General features: G+C 38.3%; 1 protein-coding gene across 2 annotated transcripts in view; it reads right to left on the bottom strand.

Moving 5' to 3' along the window:
• SMAD5 (SMAD family member 5) overlaps window positions 1–12413 on the bottom strand; it is a 50044-nt gene that overhangs the window by 21929 nt on the left and 15702 nt on the right. For both annotated transcript variants that reach the window (XM_047864310.1, XM_047864301.1), the window contains exons 2-3: window positions 6366–6937; window positions 1362–1613 (exon numbers count right to left, since the gene is read on the bottom strand). In XM_047864310.1, the coding sequence (XP_047720266.1) occupies window positions 1362–1613; window positions 6366–6768 (655 nt within the window). In that variant the 5' untranslated portion in view covers window positions 6769–6937. The remainder of the gene's footprint in view (window positions 1–1361; window positions 1614–6365; window positions 6938–12413) is intronic.

The following is a 12413-nucleotide window of genomic DNA, read 5'->3' as shown; positions in this document are numbered from 1 at the left end:
CACGCAGGTTGCTTTCATGTCTCGACTATCATAAATAATGCTACAATGAACACAGGGGTGCGTGTTTTCAAGCTGGTGTTTTTGTTTCCTGCAGGTAAGTACTGAGAAATGGAATTAACAGATTATCTGGCACTTCTATTTTTAATTTTTTGAGGAAACTCCATACTGTTTCTCACAGTGACTGCACCAATCTGCACCAACAGTGCATGAGGATTCCCTTTCCTCCACATCCTCGCCAACACTTGTCATTTCTAGTCTTTTTGATAGTAGCCACTCTAACAGGTATAAGGTGATAGATGACACATTTTAGTTTTGTATTTCCCTGAAGATTAATGATGTAGAGCATATGTGGTGGCGGTCACGTACATGTCTTCCCAGGAAGAATGTCTATTCAGGTCCACTGCCCATTTACTAATTGGAATGTTTGTTTCTGTGCTATTGATTTGTAGGAATTCTTTATATATTTTGGAGATTAGTTCCTCATCAGATAGATGATTTGCAAATATTTTCTCTCACTCGGTTGTCTGCCTTTTCATTTTATTAATGGTTTGCTTTGCTGTGCAGAAGCTTTTTTGTTTGATGTCATCCCACTGTTTCTTTTTGCTTTTATTGCCTTTGCTTTTGGTGTCAGTCCAAAAGCCAGCACTAACCACTGTCAAGGAGCTTCCTGCCTATGTTTTCTTCTAGGAGCTTTATGGATTAAGGTCTTAGGTTCAAGTCTTTAATCCACTTTGAGTTAGTTTTTGTGTATCGTATCAGTCAGTGGTCCAGCTTCATTCTTTCGCATGTGGCTGTCCAGTTTTCCCAACATCATTAGTTGAAGAGACTGTCCTTTCCCCACTGTACATTCTTAGCTTCTTTGTCGTAAACTAACCCCCCACCTAAGTGTGGGTTTATGTCCAGGCTCTCTCTCCTGCTCCAGTAATCTATGTGTCTGTTTTTATACCAACACCACACTGCTTTAATTATGATATCTTTAAAACTGTATGTTAATTATACTTCAATTTTTCAAAAATTGTTTAAAATATTACTGTAGCTCTTTGAAATCAGGGAGTGTGATGCCTCCAACTTTAGTCATTCTCAAGATTGCATTGGTTATTCTAGGGTCTTTTATGGTTCTGTACAAATTCTAAATTTGTTCTATTACTATGAAAAATACAGCAACTCTCCTTTTTAAAAAACATATGGTCCGTGGCAAAATAAAATCTAAAACTCTTCTGGATATCAAACAATTACCAAAGGATATAGTCAAAAATAGCTACCTCTTAGCATGCAACAGTTCACCCAGAGGGCCAGTAGTATAAAAACAACTGTTGATTCTCGAGGAGTAATTTTTTTGTATCAATAAAATAAATTCTTACCTGGGAGCTGAAATGGACTTCCTGGTCCAGAACTTGCTGGGGAATTGGGATATGTGCTGCTAGCGGGGGAAGGCGGATAAGGGCTATTTGGAGATAAGGGGAAAGGAGTGTTGTTGGGCTGGTGGAAAGAATCTGGAAACGTTGCATTTTGTGGCATGTGCGGCTCGTTGTGGCTCAGGTTTCTAAACTGAACCAAAAGGCTGTGTTGTGGATTGAATTCATTGTGACGAGGCACTAATACTGGAGGTAAGACTGAAAGACAAAAATCAAAAGCCATCTGTCAGCAATAACTAAAGCAAACATCCCATACACATTAAAGGGTAGATAGAAAGTGTTCAGTACAATTATAAGCCTATTAAAACAATTCACTTTCAGGAAGGGCTGCTCTGTAGAACCTTGAATGTGTATTTACATAATAACTAAACCAAAAACTCTTTAAGGATTTAGGCCTGTATAAAGAACTCTGGAAAACAGAAAACACAGACAAGACACCACTCCTGTTCAATAGGAGAGAAGGCATGTTTAAAAACACTAATATTAGAGAGAATTTAATGCAGTGAGAATTCAAAGAGGTGAGCACTTCCAGCTAGCAAGGGATCAAACAACACACTATGGGAAAGACAATACCTGATGGGACCTTACAGAATGAGGGGTGTCAGGGGCACAGATAGTAGAGGAGGAGATGGGGAGACTCCAAGAGGGAGACAGGAAGGCACAGACAGGTGCCCAAACACTGAACTAGGAGCTGAGATTAGAGAAAGACGTTGAGGTCAACTATGAAGATGCCTTGAAAGGCTCTGTTTTCAATTTTGAACATTTCATTTTTCTTAGTTTGAGAGATAACACATTTTAGGTTCTTCAGTAAAGTTTTCCCTAGTGAAAACAGTCACATTTCCTAGGCAGAAATCTTCCATTCACAATCAGTTTTCTAAACATGATCATAATGAAAATACATCCAACAAAGCCTAAGTATTTTAAGAGACGTATTTTTAAAGAGATGAACTTTATTCAAACATTCACTTTCTTTAGAGACCCAAATGACCAATCACGTAGAAATGTCTACCTTTCCCTATAGGAAATCAAAACAAACCTCATTTCTTTAAACTCCTACTGGAAGTACCAGTTTATCTCTTTTACAACTTTCCCGTATTTGTCAGCGCAATTTTACTTCCAACAATCTCACTTTGACTCTGACATTATTCAGCAGCAATAAAATCAATCTGTTTTTAAGTTAACTAGGTCATAGTAGAGATGTACCTGAGGAATCAGAGGCTATATAAGTCAGCATTTGTACTGTTTTTTTTGTCTCTTTTCTTTGTACTGAATCAGTGTTGTAATTACATAGTTAACATCTGATTACAACTGTTTTGCTCGACAGTGTATTACCAACTGCTGTTCCCTCACAGAATGATGGGACAGGTGCCACGGGAGAGCAGGGCATTAGACAGTAAGAATTTCTATGTTTAGCTGGCTAGCAATCTGAAAGCCTTAGTGAAATAACTATTTAAGAATTCAATCTAGTAAGGATTCCTTTCCTTCTTTTTTTTAGAGGCAGAGCTAAAAATCAGTGACTTCTCTCTTTATATTATTTTTACACACTATTTAGAAATTATTTTATTTTCATGCAAAATACATGGATAGTTTAAAAAGAAGCTACAAGAGATAAACACAGCAATTTCTAAGCCTTCTATACTGCTTTCAGAGACAATAAATTTAAACTCTTACCCATTTCTTCTAACATTTACTTTGTGCATTGCTAAATTGTATGCTTATATTGCTCTTATTAATTTGTGAAGACACTGCAGATTTGCTCTTGTGGCAAAGGAAGTAGCTTTCTTCTATCATTCTACCCCACTCCCATTCCCCTTCCCCACAAAAAGTCCCAAAAAAACTTTTGGTTAAATGTATAAATATTCAATCCTGAACCAGATATGTACTATGATTATATGTTTTCTTGAACAGTGCTTTTAATAAAGCTGATTATTGACTTGTTCCTTCATTTGTTTAATCTTAAGTATGTACCACTGATATTTCCAGGGTCTAAGAGTTTTGTCAAATTCCAGTCAATACTATTTTCCAGATGCTACAAATAAACAATCTACTAACTCATTTCTTCCCCTGGACCCTTTGCCCTTCATTCTTCTACAATCTACACTGGTTGCTGTGTTAAGTCTCCTAGAGCTCTCAAGTCCTTAGATGTCCCTTCTCTTTTCCCCTGCTGGATCCCATTTCCTAGATCTCATCCTCTATTAGTTTCCTAAAGAAGGGTAAAAGGAAGGTGAATTTTCAGTCCTTGCATACACGAAAATACCTTGTCTTTTGTTCATCGGCTGACAGATTCCAGAATAAACAACTTTTTCTCTCTTAATTTTGGGGGCACTGCTTCACTGCCTTCCAGAATCCAGAACTGCTTTGAGAAACTTAACAGTCTCACTTCCAGTCCTTTGTACATGTCCTTTCTTTTCTCTGTGGGAGCTTTTAGAATCTTCTTTTTTAACCGTGATATACCAGAATTTCACGTGTGGGTCTTTTTTTTTGATCTCTGACAGCACCATCACTGCCATTGTTTTTGCATTTTCCAGAGACTTTTTTTTTTTTTTTTTTTTTTTTTTTTTTTTTTTTTTTTTTTTTTTTACCATTCTGGGCTTATATTATCTCCATGTGAAATCCAGACAGCCTCTAAGGTGGCCACCGTGGTTCCCAACTCTAAGTATTCACCCCTGCATAATCCTCTCCCTTTGAGTGTGAGTATTGTATCCGGGACTTGCCGCTAATAGAATGTGGCAAAGGTGACAGGATGTATGTGATGACACAGTATAAGAATGTAATGTCCTTCCATCAAGAAGACCCTCTCTCTCTTCTTGTCTCTGAAGTGGGCTGCCATGAATGTGAGCCACCTATGAAAAAGTGGCAAGCACATGAAGGCAGCCTCTAGTCGGCAACCAGCAAGAAGAGCCTAAGAGCCCACAAGGAACTAAACCCTGCCAATAATCACACGAGCTAGGAAGCAGGTCCTTCCCCAGCTGAGCCTCACATGAAACCCACGCCCTGACCAACATTTTAAATAGAGTCTTGCAAAGGACCCAAATTAAGCCATGCCTGGACTCCTGGCTCATAGAAACCGAGACAGTAAACGTGTATTAAGCCCCTTAGCTTGTGTTAATTTGTTATGCAGCAAAAGATAACAAATGTACCAAACTAGTATCTCAATTTATACAATTCATTCATTAAAACAAAACACAAAACTTACTGTGCATCATCTACTGAGTGCAAGGTAATACTACTATTCTAAGCACTGCTGATGCAGTATAGAATGAGACAGAGGAAGTTCCTGCTTACATCAGTCAATAAATAAAAGAAAAAGCTAATTCGGCATCAAGCAGTGATGGGGGTATTTGAGCAAGGGCTGAATAAAGTAAGAAAATGTGCCATGAAAAGATGGTAGGGGAGAAGAAGTAGAAGAAATAGAAAGAAAAAAAAAAGTCTAGCTGCAGGGGTAGGGCAAGTCCATGGAAGAGAGGAAGTCTGAAGAGAGGTTATGTAGAAATCTGTTCTAAGTGTGATAAAAGTCTCTTAAGTGTTTTGAGCAGGCACTGACATGATTTGGCATCCTCTAAAGATCACTCTGGCTGCTGTGCAGAAAACAGAATGGGTTGGAGGGAAAGAAAAGAGGCAGAGAGACCTATCAGGCACTACTTAAGATGAAAGATGAATGTGGTCTATACTAGAAGAGTGGTATGAGAGATGGTAAGAAGGGACATTATCAAGATATATTCTGAAGGCAGGCAAATAGCATTTGCTCATAGCTCAAATTCAGGACTTCGGAGAGGTAAGTAAACGAAGACGTCAGTAGTGATTACACGAATGCTTGGTGCCATTTGCTTCAATAGGGAAAACTGGAGGAAGAAAGCACTTGGTGAGGGAAAAAAACCAAAAGTCCTACTGAGATACAGTAAATATGATATGTTTATGAGAGGGATCAAGTGGAGGTGTCAAGTGGGCAACTGGATACAAAAGTCTAGAACTCAAAGGAGAAGTTCACTCTGGAGTTCAAAATGTAAGCACGAGCTTTCAGACAATTTTATGAAAAGTGAGAGCTAATAGAGCCCATAGAGGAAAAATATGGATGTAGAAAATGTCTAGGAACTGAGTCATGTGAAAACAGGAAAATAAGCCAATGAAGAGACTAAACAAAAACAGCCAGTGAGGTAGGAGAATGAGAAAAGGGTAGGGTTCCAGAAGCCAAGAAAGAAACAGTTGTGAGCGGGAAGGAAGGAGATCAACCATCAAATGATGTTGAGAAGGAAAGGAAGAGGAGGACTGGGAATGAGCCCTCTATCCAGAAGAAGGCATCACAAGCAATCTTCACAAGTCAAATGGTAGGGAAGAGAGACCAACTAGGGAGGGGTGTCCAGAAAGAAGGGGAGGGCTAAAGTCCTGTGGAGGTAATAAAAATGGAGACTCCTATAAGAGGACTAGGGGAAAGAGTGCAGGAGACTGGGGGTGAGGCAATGTAAATGAGGTCAAGACCAGCATTCTTTCTGAACTTTTATTTTAGGATGGGCAGTATCAAGACATGCTTGTGTGCTGACAGAAATACTCTAGTAGGGAGGGGAAATATAATGCTGGGGAGAGGGGGGTACCTGGAGGAACAAAGTTCTTGAATACAGAAAAAGGAGTGGGATGCAGTACACACACGGAGCTCAGGTTTTAGATAAAATAGAAACATGTCACCCACAGGAAAGGCAGAGCACATATACAACTACCTCTGCCTGATTCACACACACATGACTGACTGCTTAAGGTGGACATGAATTAGAATTAGCCACTTGGGAGCTATATTATCTACATATAAAAAGCTAAATTCAAAAGCCACTATTCCTTCCGAGATTAAAATCTTTAAGAAGGAAACACAAGGCTAATATGGTCTTTTAACTACTAAATCACTGAAATGTAAATCAGCAAGAGACACGTTTGTTCAATTCTTCTTAGAGTAAAACCTACCTGGACTCTCCACTCTCTTATAGTGGTATGGGTTGATACAAACTTCCTTTTGCTTAGATCCAAAAGGAAATTCACAAATATCCAACGGCTTTAGCTCGTGATGACTCTGCAAATCAGGCCAGCGCCAAACACGACAATATATAACATGGGGTAAGCCTTTTCTGTGAGAAACCTGCAGGCGTCCATCTAAAGATCTGGGAATAGTGACACATTTGCTTGGCTGTCCTGGACTGCTCAAGGCTTTCTCCAGTTCTTCCATGGCACCCTTTTTCTTTTTTAGCTTTTTCACCAAAGCATCGACTGCCTTTTCTGCCCATTTCTCCTCTTCATCACCTTGCTTCCAGCCCAACAATCGCTTTACTGCTGGACTAGTAAAGGAGAACAAGCTGGCCATTGACGTCATTTGATATAAATCTTCAGAGACCTTCCTGCAACTCAAAGTCAGTGGCTACTCAAAGAACAGCTCACAGATGAAAAGTCATATACAGGTTCTAAGCAGAAGTTCCCATTAAAAAGGGAGGAGTGACATTTATCTTCATAAGTGCCATAAGATTCTTTCATTGGTTCAAGTCCTGAAAGAGAGAGAGGAAAAAGGGTAAGATCCCTAACTTAAATGAACACAATTAACACACATCTAAATCAATATAAGCAAAAGGTATATTGTTTTTAAATGAGAACAGAAAACCATTACAAAGCAAACAAACAAACAAAAACCTAAGTCTAGAGAAAGAGATTTTCTCTAAAGTCCTGTGACCACTCACTTCCTTTCTTCATACATGAACAAATAATTCACTGGCAATGCCAAACGATAACCAAAAGCAAACACAGACTGCTTGCTCTACTTCCTATGTATGATCCAAAAAATAGCCTCTAAACGTTTCCTTTCCTCAGGCCAGTAAGCCCCCAAATGCCCTTCAAAACTTTTGATTCTGAAGTACTTCTCTTCACTGAAAGTCATGTCACGTTATGTCAATTTTGAACATGACATGTCCTAATCTGAACAAAAGTCTTCACATAAATCTAGCTTTTCCCTAAGGTCATTATTGTCCATAAAATGTCTCAGAGACTTTTAAGGTTTGGGCAAAAGCCATAGTACTACTTAAGTCCCATTATTAGAAACAAATTTTATCAAATTCTAGCTTAGTTTTTTTCTTAAGAGATAACAAGCCCTCAAATAAATCATAACACACATAATTGCCAGAAAAGTGGGAAGTATCTATTTTTAAAGCTAAGAATGCTGAGCAGATTTAAAGGGAATAAATGCAAAGTTTAACCCAGAAAAGGGCAGTTTATAATTTTATAATGCCCATTGCCTTCTGTGATTATTTTCAGCATATTAAGTTAAAGAACCTGCGCTAGGCAGACCGCCCCTCTGCACCCTTAAGAAGCTCTTGGCAATGATGACAAGAGGAAGTGATGTGCAGTGGCACCGCACTGATAAGAAGAATGGGTATAATTCCCTGTGGTCAATACACAGCCAAGTGCAGACAATGAGTAGCTGGTGAAACAGCACGAGTAATGTTTGGAAAAAGGATGTCAGTAACCAAAGATGCTTCCTTTCCTTGTGCCCAACATTGCAAATAATGCCGCAGCTCTGCCTTTGACAAATTCTAGTCAACTCTACTGTCAAGACCATCCTGGATCGGGATACATCTTCCCAGAAAAGAATATGTGCGTTCAATTAAAACCCAGGTAAATATGAATTAAAAGAAAACGGAGTTAAAGTCAACAAATAATTACTGACTGCTTGTTACGTGCCATGTACGGTGAACTGCCATGATGGTGCTTAAAGAAGTCACTTCAAGTATGGCTTCATCTTAAGAGCCAACATGTACTTACTGAGAACCTACTAAGTGCCAAGCATTGTTCTGGATGCTGATCAACCAGCAGTGGCTATCCAGACTCCTATGAACCAAGGTTAGGACCTGGAACCATGCGGGGAAAGGTGTACAGAAGTAGAAGGAAACTCCTGTGTGGATGAACTTCCCCAGCCCAACACAGGATCATTTTAGCCAGGTAAGCAAAACTGGCTATATTAAACTAAAGAAATAAAACGAGAGACTGAAAGTGTATTTGTCAGTAACAGTTCACAGACTATAAAGTGTTATGTGCTAAACATAAAGAAGGGCTGAGCTCAGGTGTAGCTACCTCAAGGAGAGAGGATAAAAGCCATTTGGGCCAGAGAGTAAACGTAAGAAAGTAAACCAAAATATGGTTTGCTTGTCAAGACAAGAGAAATTTCAAAGGCATAGGGGACACAAACAACAAACAAAAATACGTGGGCAGACAAGAATAGAGCATTTCCTAAAATAGAGTAGACAGGTCTGGCTGGATTGAGATCTTTATTGAGTAACAGTGGAACATAATGATGAAGGCTAGACAGGGTAGTGCATGCATGTAGAAGAGAGAATAGATGAGCAATGGAGAGGTTAAGCTGAGAAGGGGAAGACAAATGGAGAGAAACTTAAAGACCAGATACCAGATTAGTAGTGAACCACCAGAAAATGCCTAATAAATTTTAACTACTCATCTAATAGCACTATCATCATCATCATCATCATCAAGTACTAACCATATTGCATATTTTAAAAAAGGAAAAGTTATTTATGCATGTAAACACAGAACAAAGTCTACAAGGCCACATAATTAATCACTGCATGGAATGGAGGAAAGGAAATAGAAAGGGGTCCAGTGTGATTTGTTTTATATACTTCTGCATTGTTTTAACCTTTTAACAAAGAGAATCTATCGACGCATTACTTGCATGATATTAAAATAAAAACAGTAAACTAAAATTATGGTGAAGAGAACTGAGTTACGAGTGCTGGCACTACAAGGAGGTAAAACTAATGCATGCTGTGCTACAAGTCAGGAAAGGATGGTGGTTTCCCTTTCAAAGGAAGGATATTAATTAGAAGGGAATCAGAGTTTCTGCCATCCTGGTGAAGTTTTACTTCTCACTATGGGTGATTACACGGGAGAGCTCAGTTTGTGAAAATACAGCTGGTGAGATACTTAAGATGTGTACTGTGCACTCTTCTGTATGATTTAAAAATATTTTCTGGACAGACAAAAAGGACTGAGTGCTTAGTTTCCTTCCCATTTTTCTTCCCATCATCAATCAATTCCCCTTCTCAGAGATCATCCTTCTATTTTGTCCTTCATGGCCTTCCAGAGAAAATTAACACAAACACACACACACACACACACACACACACACACACACACACACACACACACACACACCTTCATTGACATGAACTGTGGTATTCTAAAAAGAAAAAAGGTACAGAAAAACATATGAACGATATATCCTCCAGATCTTCCCAGAGCAATATAGAAAGAGCTCCCACATTCTTTCTTTTGTCAGTAACAGTTCACAGACTATAAAGTGTCTACAGAATTCTACACAGAATTCTAATATAAAAGTAACCTTCAAAGTATGTCAAACTCTGTCATACCCCTGCTCAAAAATTATTCTGTGGCTTCCCATCACACTTGGTATCCAAATTCCTTAACATCACTTTAAAGGGCCTACATAGCTAGCCTTTGGCTTCTCCTCCAAATTCATTTCTTTTTTGTTGTTGTTGTTATTTTTAATTTTTTTTATTTAACACCCAAATTAGTTAGCATATAGTGTAACAATGATTTCAGGAGTCAATTCCTTAGTGACCCTTACCTATTTAGCCCATCCCCCCTCCCACAACCCCTCCAGTTGCAGATTCATTTCTTACCATTGTTCTAGCTAACTTAATCACCCTTGACTTCTTTCCATTTCTCAAGTGTTCCAAGATCATTTCTATCTCAGGGCCTTTGCACTTGATGTTTTCTCCCCTGGAATTCTCCCTGATCTTATTTAACACGCTTACTCTTTCAATTAATTCAGCTACTCAAATGTCACCTCGTGAAAAAGGACTTCCCTGGCCACTTTATCTAAAATAGTATACATCACACTCCCACATCATTCCCTAGTCCCTGATTCTGCTAAATTTTCATGATATTTATTCTAACCTGACCAAGATACCAATTTTATTACTTTTTAGATATTTTCCCCACTGAAATGTTACTAGGCAGGTAGCTTTATCTTCCTTATCCACCATCATAGTCCCCTGGACCTAGAACAGTACCTATTTATTCAGTGAGTGAGCAAGCAAGTAGTGAGTGAGTGAACTAAAGAAAAGCAACTTGGAAAAAAATACATTCCTTTATAAGAGCAACTACATAAAAGTTAAAACATGGTATTTATGAATATGCACACATATGGTAAGAGAATATAAGTATGAATAAAAATGATACATAACCAATCTCAGGACACTGAGTACTGGGTACCACTGGTGAAAGAAGGATGAAGAATGGAAAAGCTTCAGCTGTCTTCTTTTAAAATCAGATTTAAAAAAAACCTGGCAAGTAACCAGATATGTTATTTTCTCTCCTGTTTTCTATGTTTAAATAGGTCATAACTCAAAACATTAACTATTTTTAATTTTTAAAAAGTAGTATGATCAAAACAGAAAATGACCAGATTCAGTCCTTTATAAGACAGAAGACCATGAGCAAGTATCATTCTTTCCAAGTCTACTAACTTATCTGTACAAAAAGGTAGATGGTTCCTAAGTCACTGAAATGTTTAAGTAAAAAAATATGTGTGCACATATGTGTACACACAGCACACATACAATAAATGCTTTATAAACTCCAAAGTGCTATTTAAACATGAATTATGGTCATTAGTATTCAAAGGAAGAGTCAAGACTTAAAAAAAACCTAATGTACCCACCACTGTACCACTATCCACACTTTCTGATCCAGCACAAATTCCTGTACTTTTGCCCATCAGTGTCCAAGAGAAATCTCTGTCATCCTTAGTGATAAGCTCAAGTCCATCCCCCTTTGTGAAGAATTCCTTCACCACCCTATTCTAAAAAGGCTATGGTCATTGAATATTTATCATAAAAACTAATTAATACGACAGTGACAAGGGGGCTCCTGGGTGGCTGAGTCGGGTGAGCGTCTTGATCTCAAGTTTCGTGAGTTTGAGCCCCGTGTCAGGCTCTGAGCTGAAGGTGAGGACCCTGCCTGCTTGGGATTCTCTCTCTCCCTCTCTATCTGCCTCTCTCCAACTTGCACCCACCCTCTCAAGATCAGGAAGTTTAAAAAAAAAAAGTGACAAGAACTATCTTAACTTCCCAAATGGAGTACAAAATCCTTCCAGGAGGAAGTCTTCAGGACCTGGCACCATTCCGTGCATCGTATCACATACTAAGGGAGTATTTAATGAATGGTCATTGACTTTTCTATCAACTATACCTTGAAATCAAAGATAACTTCAAATTTTGAACCAAGTGACTAAGATAATGATAACCCCATTAGCAGAATCAAGGACACTCAGAAGGTAGTTAAGTCAGTAGAGAAGAACGTGAACTCTATCAGAAAAAAGTCATAACTGGACATATAGGTTGAGCAAGGAAAAAATGAGAAAGAGATTTAGGATTTTCTACAAAGAACTGAAACAGTAATATAAAATAGGTTTTCAACAGAGTGAAAAGAGCAACACATTAACACGGGCATATTAGGGAACATTCACTGGTAGGGAAGAGGAAAAAGTCACCGATGAAGTATTGTTAAAAGGAGATTAAAATTACATACAACAGTACTGCAGAATATCAAACACAAGGCAAAGTTTAAAGAGAATGTGAACAAAGAAAAGGCCAATGACTGGATATCATTAGTTCAACTTCAAGAGACTGATTTCAGGAAGAAAAAAAAAAAAGGGTGTCAGATTCCAAAAACTTAAGACTCAGTATTAGTGTTTTCTTAAAACGAGAAATGGGAAAGGAGTAGGGACAAATCATGTATTCAACTCTAAAAATGGAATGACTAAAGATTTCAGAAACCTTTCGTGCTATTCTTTCTAAAACTATTTTGTAACTTTGCAACCTGCAGAAGTGATATGTGCAACTAATTCAAGTACTCATTATCTAAGTCTCACCTTACAAAGTCATCATAAGAATTTACTGGTGTTTAAACAAAAGAACTGATCAGGCATTT

Source organism: Prionailurus viverrinus, chromosome A1, assembly GCF_022837055.1.
Source record: "Prionailurus viverrinus isolate Anna chromosome A1, UM_Priviv_1.0, whole genome shotgun sequence".
In the NCBI taxonomy this organism is placed as follows: Eukaryota; Metazoa; Chordata; class Mammalia; order Carnivora; family Felidae; genus Prionailurus; species Prionailurus viverrinus.
This window is presented reverse-complemented; position numbering and strand designations above follow the sequence as displayed.